The sequence below is a fragment of the Schistocerca serialis genome, chromosome 1, assembly GCF_023864345.2.
Source record: "Schistocerca serialis cubense isolate TAMUIC-IGC-003099 chromosome 1, iqSchSeri2.2, whole genome shotgun sequence".
NCBI classification, from domain to species: domain Eukaryota; kingdom Metazoa; phylum Arthropoda; class Insecta; order Orthoptera; family Acrididae; genus Schistocerca; species Schistocerca serialis.
The window spans coordinates 922,750,496-922,763,512 of record NC_064638.1 but is presented as its reverse complement, the minus strand read 5'-3'; the positions used below and the strand labels follow the sequence as shown (position 1 = coordinate 922,763,512).

The window sequence follows — 13,017 nt, the reverse complement described above, 5'->3', positions numbered from 1 at the left end:
ATGTCTCATTGTTGTAATCATCAAAGCTTTCTCTCACCGTTGGCAGTTACAATCCAGGAAAGCAATTCCATGTTTGCTGATATACACAATTTAGTGGTCCCTGTAGGAAATAATAAAGCTATTGGAAATATCTAGTTAACTGGGCCATTTCCCTAAATCCAATATGCAGTTACTGAGCACTGAAATGTAAGCGGACATCCACCCTGAATAAGTCAGTGGTTATCCTTGTTGTTTTGGTCTGCAGTCCAAAGTCTGATCTGATGCATCTCCCTGTGCTACTCTATCCTGTGCAAGCCTCATCTTGTTCAAGTAACTACTGCAACTTACATCCTTCTCAATCTGCTTAGTGTGTTCATCTCGTGGTCTGGCTCTATGATTTTACCCTCTATGCTTCCCTCCAGTACGGTATTGGTGATCCGTTGATGCCTCAGAATGTGTCCTACCAACCGATCCCTTCTTACAGTCAAGTGGTGCCACAATTCTATTCAGTACCTCCTCATTAGTTACGTGATCTACCCATCTAATCTTGAGCATTCTTCTGTAGCACCACATTTCAAAAGCTTCTATTCTCGTCTTGTGTATGCTGTTTATCATTCGCGTTTCACTTCCATACATGGCTACACTCCATACAAATACTTTCATAAAAGACTTCCTGACACTTAAACCTATATCCGATATTAACAGACTCCCCTTCAGAGATGGTTCCCTTGCCATTGCCAGTCTACATTTCATATCCTCTCTGCTTTGACCATTATCAGTTACTTTGCTGCCCAAATAGCAGAACCCATCTGCTACTCTGAGTGTCTCATTTCCTAATCTAATTTGCTCATCATCATCATCATCATCTGATGTAATTATACTTGATTCCATTATCTCATTTTGCTTCTGCTGCTATTCATCTTATATCCTCCTTTCAAGACACTATACATTTTATTCAACTGTTCTTCCAACTCCTTTGCTGTCTCTGACAGAATTACAGTGTCATTGGCAAACCTCAGTGTTTTTATTTCTTCTCCACGAATTTTAATTCCTACTCCAATTTTTTCGTGTTTTTTGGAATAGGCTACAATGCTGTCTCACTCCCTTCTCAACCACTGCTTCCTTTTTGTGCCCCTCAACTCTTATTACTGCTGTCTGGTTTCTGTACAAATTTTAAATAGTCTTTCGTCCCAGATTTTTACCCCTGCGGCCTCCAGAATTTTAAAGAGAGCATTCCAGTCAACATTGTCAAAATCTTTCTCTAATTCTACAAATGTAATGAATGTAAGTTTGCCTTTCCTACCTTAACTATCTTCTAAGATAAGTCATAGAGTCAGTATTGCCTCACATGGTGCTACATATCTATGGAATCCAAACTGATCTTCTCCAAGGTTGGCTTCTACCAGTTTTTCCATTAGCATTTTGCAACTGTGACTTCTTAAATGGGTAATTCAGTAATTTTTGCACCTGTCAATGCCTGCTTTCTTTGGAACTGGAACTGGAACTATTATATTGTTTGTGAAGTATGATAGAAGAAATGCTATCTCGTACATCTTGCTCATGAGACAGAAGAGTTTTGTCATGGCTGGCTCTTCCAAGGCTATCAGTAGTTCTAACAGAATGTTGTCTACTTCCGGGGCCTTGTTTTGACTCAGGTCTTTCAGTACTTTGTCAAATTTTTCACGCAATATCATATCTCCCACCTCATCTTCATCTTCTTTCATTTGTATAATATTGCCCTCAAGTACATCACCCTTGTATAGACCCTCCATATATTACTCCTACATTTGTGCTTTCCCTTCTTTGTTTAGGAGTGGTTTTCATATGACCTCTTGATATTCATACAGGTGGTTCACTTTTCTCCAAATGTGTCTTCAATTTTCATGTAGGCAGTATATATCTTAGTGATATATGCCTTTACGTCCTTACATTTGTCATCTAGCCATTCCCACTAGGCCATTTTGCACTTCTGTCTATCTTATTTTTGAGACGTTTGTATTTCTTTTAACACACTTCATTTACTGCATTTTTATATTTTCTCCTCTCATCAATTAAATCCAATATGTACTGTGTTACCCAAGGATTTTACTAGCCCTCGTCTTTTTAAGTACTTGATTCTCTGCTGCCTTCACTATTTCGTCTCTCAAAGCTGCACATTCTTCTTTTACTGTATTGTTTCCCCTGTTCTTGTCAATCATTTCCTAATGCTCCCTCTGAAACTCTCTACAACTTCTGATTCTTTCATTTTATCCAGGTCCCATCCCCTCAAATTCCCACCTGTTTGCAGTTTCTTCAACTTTAATCTACAGTTAATAACCAATAAAGCGTGGTCAGAGTCCACATCCGTCCCTGGAAATGTCTTACAATTTGAAGCCTGGTTCCTGAATCTCTGTCTTACCATCTATCTGAAACCTTCTGGTGTCTGCAGGTCTCTTCCACGTACACAACCTTCTTTCATGGTTCTTAAACCAAGTGTTAGTGATGATTAAGTTATGCTGTGTGGAAAATTCTACCACACGGCTTCCTCTTTCGTTCCTCACTCCCAGTCCATATCTACTTACCACTCTTCCCATTCCTACTATCGAATTTCAGTCCCCCATGACCATTAAATTCTCATCTACCTTTACTATCTGAAAAATTTGTCTTATCTCATTATACATATCTTCAATCTCTTCGTCATCTGCAGAGCTAATTGGCATATAAACTTGTACTACTGTGTTAAGCATGGGCTTCATGTGAATCTTGGCTACAACAATGCATTCACCATGCTGCTCGTAGGAGCTTATATGCGTTCCTATTTTCTTATTCATTATTAAACCTACTCCTGCATTATCCCTATTTGATTCTGTATTTATAACCCTGTATTCACCCAACCAGGATTTCTGTTCCTCCTGACACCGAACTTCACTAATTCACACTATATCTAACTTTAACCTATCCATTTCCCTTTTTAAATTTTTTAACCTACCTGCCCGATTAAGGCATCTGACATTCCACCCTCTGAGCCGTAGAATGCCTGTTTTGTTCTCCTGATAACAACATCCTCGTGAGTAGTCGCCACCCGGAGATCCGAATGGGGGACTATTTTACCTCCAGAATATTTTACCCAAGAGGACGCCATTATCATTTAACCATTGGGTAGAACTGCATGTCCTTGGGAAGAATTATGGCTGCAGTTTCTCCTTGCTTTCAGCCATTCGCAGTACCAGCACAGCGATGCTGTTTTGGTTAATGTTACAAGGCCAGTTCAATCAATCATCCAAACTATTGCCCCTGCAACTACTGAAAAGACTTGCTGCCCCTCTTCAGGAATCACACGTTTGTTTAGCCTCTTGACAGGTATCCCTCCATAGTGGTTGCACCTACGGTATGGCTGTCTGTATCATTTAGTCAAGCAAGCATCCCCACCAACAGCAAGATCCATGTTTCATGGGGGGGGGTCTTATCCTAAGTGAAGCCATACATCATCTCACAAATTTCTAAATGTTTTCTCCTACAACGTGGGCAAACATGGGCTACTATACAAAACGAGATGAGTAGGTAGTCATGTACAATGGAAAAAACATATCAAACTGAATGAAAAGCAGCTCCCTCAGTAAATGTAACAACAACGAAGTACAGTGTATTGCCCATTTCAGTTTTCCTGTCTCACCTTCTTAACCTCTGCCCCCAACCTCTCCTCTCCTCTCCCTCTCTCTCTCTCTCTCTCTCTCTCTCACACACACACACACACACACACACACACACACACACACACACACACACACCAAAACTACATACAATTATTCTTTACTCTGCAGCAAAACAATTTTCACAAGCTGCGACATCGTCGCGAAAAAACACAGTGACCCATACATGTAATAAGTTTCCTTTAATTTACTTCTATGGTCACAATCTTTTCTGTTTCACAGATTACCGGTTTCGGTCTTTAATGACCATCATCAGATCTGTCTCAGGACTTTGATTTTATAAGACAGATCTGATGACGGTCATTAAAGACCGAAACCGGTAATCTGTGAAACAGAAAAGATTGTGACCATAGACATAAATTAAAGGAAACTTATTGCGAAACAATTTATTTATATATCTTGTGACCAGTTTCCAGCTAATAATTCAGTAATAATAAATTCTAAAATTTTGTGGTTTCTTTTTTAAATACCATATTTGGCTCATGATTCTTGCCTCATATGATTCAACTGTTATCCTCTGCAACCCATCCCAGTGTCTTTTCCTCTCTTTTGTTGTAGTGTCCAGATATGGGACCTCTCACTTGAATGATCTCGTCTTGATATAAACTGTTGAAGGCAAATTGCTTATTGTATGCAGTTGATAATATTTATTGTGAATATGTGTCCAGAGTTTAATTGTTCGACAACAGCCATGGTTTTTTTCCCCTCAAATTACAGTATTAGCTGAATTTATATATGAAGATCTCAAAACTGGGCATTATTTAAGTTACATACGCCAACTGTCTTATCTTGTATGGTACTTGGCCATGATGACACAACATTTGGGCAGATTTTTAGACTCTTGTGTTCTGTTTAGTAGGCAAAAGGAATTAGAGGTACAGCAAAAGGTAAAATAAATGAAAAATAGTAATTATGGCCAGATTATAAAAATGCAACTGTCATAGTCAAATTCCCTGTTTGCCCTAATGATTCTGTACTCTTTTTCTCTCCATATAATCTCTTAATAGTTATTGTCGCTGAATTTAATCTTAAAATTTGTTTTTGTGCATCATGACCTTAGCAGCCAGAGATGTGTGTAAGTTGCATTTTCGCACGTGCTTTTGTGTGTGTGTGTGTGTGTGTGTGTGTGTGTGTGTGTGTGTGTGTGTGTATTTTCAACAGAGGCCTTGTTGACCAAAAGCTCACTTTCTGACAACCTTTTTGTTGTGCATTATCTGCGACACAGCATCTCTGCTGTATGCATTGCAGATTCTTTTCATTTCCCTTCCATTTTTGTTCATGAACATTAAAATTTTGTGGTTATCTAATATTTCTTATAGTATAGCTTCCCATAGAGTTTGAAAATCCTGTCTTTGCTGAGAATATTCACTTTCTATAAACCACATGAGCCATTGAGTTCTGTAGGTATATGCATCTATGTCATTGTAACAATGGTTTTTTCGTTTTTATTGTTTTTGTTTACAGTGGAAAATCATATATGCATTGTTGTGTGTTGCAAGTGCAGTTGCACAAATAACATAACAAAAATCGGTAACACACAGTTCATAATTCAAAGACAGCAGCAACACAGTCCCACATTTTTTCTGCAGAAGTATTTCTTTCGGTGCATATTCACTCAAAAATGAGAAATGTCAGGCTTGTGATACTTAACTTCTTCAGTTATTCTGTTAGAAGGTACCACTGAGTGTAACTGAGCAACTTGCAAACTTTACCATCAAGCTATGATCATCTTCTTCCACCAGAACTTTCCATCACCATATTTTCACTTCACAGCGTGTGTTGTGTCGTCATCATCATCATCCCCCCCCCCCCCCCCTCTCTCTCTCTCTCACACATACACACACACACACACACACACACACACACACACACACACACACACACACACAAACATTTCCACAATATTTTGTGACCGAATTATTGTATTTAAGTCTGGATATCTTACAATAGATTCTATATACATGAACTTGTTTAGGAACTGATTACAAAGGACTGCAGTGTGATTTTTTTTACACTTCTGCAGAAAATTATATTTAATACACTGTGGATTTGTAAAACAAGCTGGTGTTTCAGTTGATATTATGTCTCCATTCCTGATTGCAGCCATTGTCATTGTTTATCTTCTGCAATATTTCAAGGTTTATGAGTTTTCCTTCAATATAGAGAAAGGATACAAAATCACAGCAATAAATATTTTGCGAAATGAATAAAAACTTCATATCAGCTTAATGAAACTGTTCAGTTATCTACCTGTAGTCATATCACACATACCATTGCTTAGCACAGAACTAAAATCAGGGAACTTGTCAGCTGTTTGACATTGCAGTAGTTGAAATAAATTTCAGAAGGTGTAGGCCTCTAGAGAGCCAGTCATATGCTGTAGCTGAAAGCTAGCCACAGTACAAAATAATATTTAATCCCAGTCACTATCCATCATGTCATGTGTAAAAGTATGTCATACCAGTATTGTGGCTTTATGTAAAGTGACTTTCCCACTTACCTTCAGTTAATGATCTCATTAAAATGTAACTCTCACCTTCTTTACTAAACAAATGGATCCAAAATGAAATTTCTTTCCTACAGCATAGTGAGGCAGGTTTCTTTTTTTATCTGTGGTGTACTTTCTGTTTATTTCATTTATTGATCATTTGATAGCAGAGATGATTATTTGGTAAAAGAATGAAACAAAGTAAATTTGTATTTGACTTCTATAAATTTAAGATTATTTTTAATTTCTGTAGTTGGACACAGTAAGTAGTGTAACCTGACTGTCTGAATGAAGAGCAGTGGTTCACTCCAAGGAAAAAAGGATAGTGAAGTGGTGATATTTTCACATCATATGGTCATATGTCTCAGTTTGCCTTGGTAAGTATAGTCAGTATAATGTGCCAGTGTGTGGGGGGAGAGTGCCATTTTGTAGCTATTCTCTCTCTCTCTCTCTCTCTCTCTCTCTCTCTCTCTCTCTCTCTCTCTCTCTCCCCCTCCCTCCCTCACAGTTACAAAAAATGTATTATTTCATATTCAATAAAATTTCCTCTGTAATTGTGCAAAAAGGGGAGGGCAAGAATACTGTTAAATTTGTAGTAAGATTTGTCGAAAAGAAATGTTTGTTTAAATGTCATGTGGCATCCAGTGTTGTTAAGGTGAGTGTGTGGAGGTTTATTTCAAAACAAGTAGTTCTCTGTTGTCATGCTTAATGGGCTCTTCCATGGAGTGCTCAGTGTACAAGTCGAATTGAAAAATACTGTTTTCTTAATGTAACAGGCCAACTCAAATAACTGTATTAAACTGCAACACATTGCGGAGAATACCTATATTAGTACCCACTGGATATTATTTTCCAGGAAATGCAAACTGTTCTGTCATGTGATGGTCTGCAGCATTCTGTTAATTGAGAGGTGTACTGTAACACTACAAAACTTTGATCCATTTAAGCTCATGTGGCACAGCAGCAGCCTAGTTGCTGTATAACAATTCAAATATCCTTTGAACTGTCATACACTATATGAAATGTTATGCTCATGACAGTGGTGTACTACATTAATCACCAAATGCATTGGAATGAATCTCAAAGTAAGACCTGAAACACTTAATGGTCAGATTAAACATGGTTCTACTAGCCCCTACTTAACTGTATTTTTTGCAAGAGTATCTGACTGATGAGGTGTTGAGGAAGGAGCATCAATTCACATTTAACCCATGTTAGTTTTCTCTCCCAAGGTAATAAACAGCACAAATTGTTGAGGACTGGATATTGTAAAACATATGTGCAATATTAACATTTTATTTATTCTCATTGATGGATGGAATGGTTGACATGAATGACTCAGATCATAAATTTCAAATGATGTTCAATATAGGACAGATCTAAATTTTAAAACTGGTGTATATACTGCCATAGAATACTGAACAAGTTCCATCTATTTGATAACATTTGCCATTCTTTATCACAAAACAGTTTTAGTTCACATTTTGGCAGACACTGTCACCATGTCTATTTTAAATTAAAATTTAACTTAGTCTTACTATTTACAGTTTATTGACTATAATAACTTAGTGGTCAGTTGGAATGGGAAGAATGGATTCCTATTCTCCTTATCAGGGATTTTCAGCACTTTCAACAAAGTTTAGAAAGGTACAACTGTCCCTGAGAGAAATCACAACTGACATTGCCATTAATTTCTAAAATGCAACAAGGCATTTAATAGAAAATATTTTGGAATTAAACAGCTATGAAATACTTCAGACAATAAATGCGACAATCTTGATTTACAAGTAAACACTTTCTGCAGTCCATTGTAATCAGGATAAACAAGCTCAATATGAGCCGACAGTCAATGATTTCCTGCCACACCAACTGAATATGCAGTTCACAGTTCAGACAAGTGGGCAGAATAATACTTTACAAACATATCACATATTTACAGTTTCATAATATCATGGTTTGAAAGGCCATATTGGTATGTAGTACAACAGACTCAACTGTCTTTTTGGTTTGACATTTGCACAGTATTTGAACATGACTAAAAAAGCTTCGTTCGCACTGAGATGCAGACACAGCTAAGCGCCAGAAACCTGCACTTTGCAGTCCATTATATATCTAATAGTATTAATATACATAGATTTGTTTCAACTGATCCCGAAGTTCTGCAGGTATTGTGTACACTTCATTGGCAGGTTTCCTCTTCACAAGGCGTCTCCATCTGCCTCTCAGGTTTTTCCTAAATCCTCTGCAGATTCCGGGTTGACCAGCAGGGAGGGTGTGTACGAGCGGGTCCTGTAAAATACAACATTAAACTTACATGAGTTTAAACATCATTGTGACCTATCCAATAATATCGAGTTTTTAACGCAACTATCAAAATAAACACTGAACGAAATTCTTGTAAAAATTTGTCTCGCCCCATCGTTTCAAGTAAGAACGCATAAGCAGGTAATATAATTCTATATTGATTGTTACTTTGAAAACCTGTCTGTGTAGTACGTTACTTTAGAAACCTGATTGTTTTTGTTTACATTTATCATGCGGTAATTCTATTCTATAATCCAAGCGAGCGTGAGTAGGCCAACAGCTGTTCGAGCGCATACTTCACATACTAATAGCACAGTACTTAATGAAAGTATTCATTCCCTCGTGGCAAAACACACTTTCAGATTTCATAACGTGGTAAACGTTACTTATAACGTAATTTTCTATCACACTGAATTCACATTGGCTATTCAGGTTACGAAAGCCATGTCAATAACACTTTCACATCACTTATAACTGAACGATTCGTTTCTAAACTCCCACAATTGTCTTCACCAGTAAAACAATGCGACATGGAACACCCAGCTATGCATTCATTATACACAGCCGCCTCTGGCCAACAACATACGGTATTGCACCCACTCACGCTAGCGCGGAAACATCATTGTTAAAGACTACGCTACAAAAACTGCATATCTACCTGGTTGTTGCTGTACAGCGAGTAGGGTGGTGGAAATTGCCACAGAAACTGCGGAGGGTAGACTGTTGTCGTTGCTGTGCTCCCAGGGCAGGCCTCGGGTGGCGGCAGGATGGTAGTTGTCACCTGGGCAGACACCGTAGCGACAGATTGGCAGTTGAGGTGATTCACAGCTGTTATCTGCGTCGTCGTTGTCGTCGTCGTCGTCGCTGCTGCTGCTGCGACGCCCACAGGATGCCGCGGCGGCGGGCTCTGGTTGTCATCTCTCTTCCGCAGTTTGCTGCGGGCCAGACGCAAGGTAGAAACGGATGAGTTTGGTCCAATCATCTTCTCGATTTTCTTCCCGGGCTTCAGGATGAAAGCTAGCAGCTTGCTGGCTAACGTGCTCTTTTGAGAAGGCGTCTTGGCGGTATTTAGAACCACGCGAAAGTGTAAACTGGCTGGCAGTGCCTAGCCTGTTTAGTTTATAATGAGACGAGACCGCGGGCGTCGAATCACTGTTGCATCTACAACTGTTGACGGTTCACACGACGAACAACGACCGAACAATAACAACAGCACTTAAGACCTGACTTGGGCTGAGCCAACACAACAGCAAACACCGTACGGCGAGCTGCGGCGTGCGCTCACAACCGTTGAGCGAGGCCCATCTAAACTACTAGCACCGTCCCGCACTCGTTTTAAACCGGAGGTCTGACGTCACAGACACGTGCCTCCCATTGGCTGGCGGAGCGGCGGAGGGGGCGGCCAGCCTCTATCTAGCGAGACTGCGCAGAGGAAAAACAAGCGCAGCAGCGTCACTGGCGCAAGGGAAGTACGCGATTTCTTCTAAACTGGCGAATAGCAAGGTTTTAATTTCGTATGTACAGACTTTCGAGGCTCCATAATCAGTTTTCTAGTGTCACCTCCAATGCTTCTTCATGCTGTGACTAGCAATGTTTCGTAATAATTTTTAACTTTCTAACCCAGTAATGGTTTTTTGGTATTTATTTATGAAAGGTGTAAATGTTTACGCACATGTAAACTAGAACCTTACATAAAATCATCATTTTCAGTTAGTAAGAACAGATGCAGAACCGCGTACATAGAACGAGATGTTACAGGTTGCCGTTGCTGTAGTGCGTACTACATGTGAGTTGGAGTTCCGCACAGGTTAGACCTAGGATCTCTTGAGTGTATTTATCATGACTTTCCAAGTCTGTCAATGTACTGCGTATATGAGAAATTACAAGTTTTTGATTCGAAATATTGGTATAATTATTGCAAGTCAGGCTGGAGGAAAGCTATCACACTCCATAAACCTGTACTACATTGTAAAGTGTCTACTAGGCTTTTATTACACTGTGTAATATCTTTGTCAGATATCTTTTATAAAATTTATTTTATACATTCTTCGACGGTGTACTTTGAGTTCTTTTATCACATCTTTTATAAAAATTTGTGTGTTCGTAGCTTTGACAGTGCAATAAGGATCATATGGCCATCCCCAGAAAACCACAGTAACGTCGAAAATCGGCATTAAACTACTTATTTTAGCTTAGTGCTTCTTTTAACTTTAGCTTCTAGCTTGTGTTAAGGCAGTTCTTGAACCCAACGTATACGTAAAACTTATAATAAATATCATCATCATCAGTCATTTGCACCTACTGCTGGATGAAGGACTGCTTGATTTGTAACGAAAATGCCACCTCCAGTGTTTCAGTTTGCCTGTCCACTGCAGTATTTCAAGCGTACTGGAACATTTGTTTCTTAATTTTTTTTTAATATACGGAACTGACGGGACTCGAGTGTAGGAATGCGCTATATTTTCTGTTGAAGCATCTGTGAGAGGGTGCGTTTGGTATTAGCGCTGCGGGACCCAACCATAGTTCCATCTCCGCGCGCGGTTGCCTTGTTGGTCCCAGGAGAGGCGATCTGGCCGCTCAGCCTTCGTATCAGGCAGTTCAAACGCATCTGCACGGCTGTAGCTTACATGGATGGTTGCATACGCGCAGTAATCGTGCCAGCACATTATTTCATGTTTTCCCCAAGCATTTCTTTTTCCCTTTTTGACAGAGGTGAACAGTTGCGGTCTGAGTCCTACAACTGTCGCCGACCTCGCTAAGCAGTGTCGTCGAGCGAGTTTCACAGTATCGCGGGCAGGCGCCTCCTGATAGGCGCGCCGTCCAGCAGATAACCGTCGCAAACTGCCGTGTCCGTACAGTACTGTGCTATGGATTGGACCTGGAAGTCGACCGGGTGGTAGAAATGTGGAAAAATCGCAGTATTATGAAGTACTGAAATTGGCAAATAATTTGCCGTTATTGCGTTTAAAACTTTTCGAGAACGGGAAATCCGAATTCTAGAGCGATCATTTAACACAAACAGCATTAATACTAAGTAGCCGCGGAAGGTGTAATTTAAAGGCTGTGAAGAAATCGTATATGGGGCTATTGTCAGTTTCTCGAGGACTGTTTTGTGATGAACACTGCAGACAACTCGTATACCAAAAATATCCGTAACACGTCTGGCGATTACAATCTACAAGGGCAGCGTTTACTGTTTTCTTTACCAGATAACGGCTATCGAAATATTGCCATTAAACTTGGCCCTTTTCAGTACCTCTGGGCACCAGTATGGCGCTTTCGTGGTAAATAAATCATTACGACAGAGAAACCCTAGCACAAAACCCAAGTTCGGACAGCCTTCGAATGAGTGGTCTCCTTCATACATCCGTTGACAGTTCAACATGTTACAGTTCTTCCTCCGCACTATTACCTGTCGTCACATACCACTATTTTTTAGTCTTCTTTTCAGGTTTGTCCGCCCCAGTGTTTCTATTTATAGGCATCGTAGGAGTGACAGCAGAAAGCGGTTCCATGAAAGCTAGGTTAATCTACGACAGACTCTTCAGGATCGGCTTCCTCCGAATACGTAAAGAAGTTCCGATTGATCAAACAGCTTGTGTGCTGACGTTGCACGCCAGTTCACTCTACAAAATTACTGGATATTACCAACTTGGTTACGATAGACGCAAGGTTTGTCTGGGAGCGGGCAGCGACGTCACAACAAGACTGGGGTACTTTTTCGTGCGTCGGTGTGTACAAACATTGGGATCGTGGCGCAAATGTGTCCTCTGTGTATCGGCGTCCGTTGCGCAGATGAAGAAACAGGCGTGTAAGTGGTGACGTAACAGGCGGCGGCGCCTTCGCCGAACTTGTGACGCCTGCGAGGTGTTCCCCGTGAGGCCCGCGGGAAACTTCCTGCCGGAGATTTCGGTATGCACGCTCAGCGAGTCGCTCGCTACAATTGTCGATCAGTAGTTATGTCGAGGAGCTGTTGCTGGCGATGGATGGAAATAGCGTTTTTAGTACTGTGTCAAAGTGTCCATCATCTCGACTTCTATCTGGAGTAAAAGGTGGGAACATCATGGCGAAACAAAAACATTTGTGAACTTTATCAACCAGTATACTGAGCAGCGCTGAGAAGATGCAAGCGTTGTGCTTCGGTAAGTTTAGGATAGGATGGGTTTTGTTTTACGTTTCTGCATGTGTAGTACACAGTCTAAACACCCCAGGGCAATATGAAACTAAAGGAACTTTCTGTAAGACGCAGGCCAATGTGCTTTATCGTCGGCCTGAGGTGTCATTCGAGGGTCATCTGTTCCTCATAGCTGTCTCGCAGTCGACGAGGCTGTCATTCAAAACAGGAGTCTGTACTTAACCTTCAAGTAGCTTTTCACCTACCCTCAATATGGTGAAAGAGCCCTGTTACAGTCTTTCCACCAGTTGAAAATCATTGGAAATTACAGGGTCAGAACCTTGCAATGACCGTGCAACCACGTTGCAACAATCGTATTATCTCATACTCAATTAACTGGTGTTTTATTTGTCCCCAGAATATGTGAAAAGACGTTAGAGCCT

General features: G+C 40.2%; 2 protein-coding genes across 2 annotated transcripts in view; one reads left to right on the top strand and one right to left on the bottom strand.

Moving 5' to 3' along the window:
- LOC126412380 (PAX3- and PAX7-binding protein 1) overlaps nt 1–13,017 on the top strand; it is a 178,641-nt gene that overhangs the window by 70,215 nt on the left and 95,409 nt on the right. The window lies entirely within an intron of this gene.
- Nucleotides 7,439–13,017, bottom strand: part of LOC126412396 (uncharacterized) — an 833,005-nt gene continuing 827,426 nt past the window's right edge. The window contains exons 5-6 of the mRNA XM_050081978.1: nt 9,119–9,395; nt 7,439–8,445 (exon numbers count right to left, since the gene is read on the bottom strand). Of these exons, the coding sequence (XP_049937935.1) occupies nt 8,278–8,445; nt 9,119–9,395 (445 nt within the window). The 3' untranslated portion in view covers nt 7,439–8,277. The remainder of the gene's footprint in view (nt 8,446–9,118; nt 9,396–13,017) is intronic.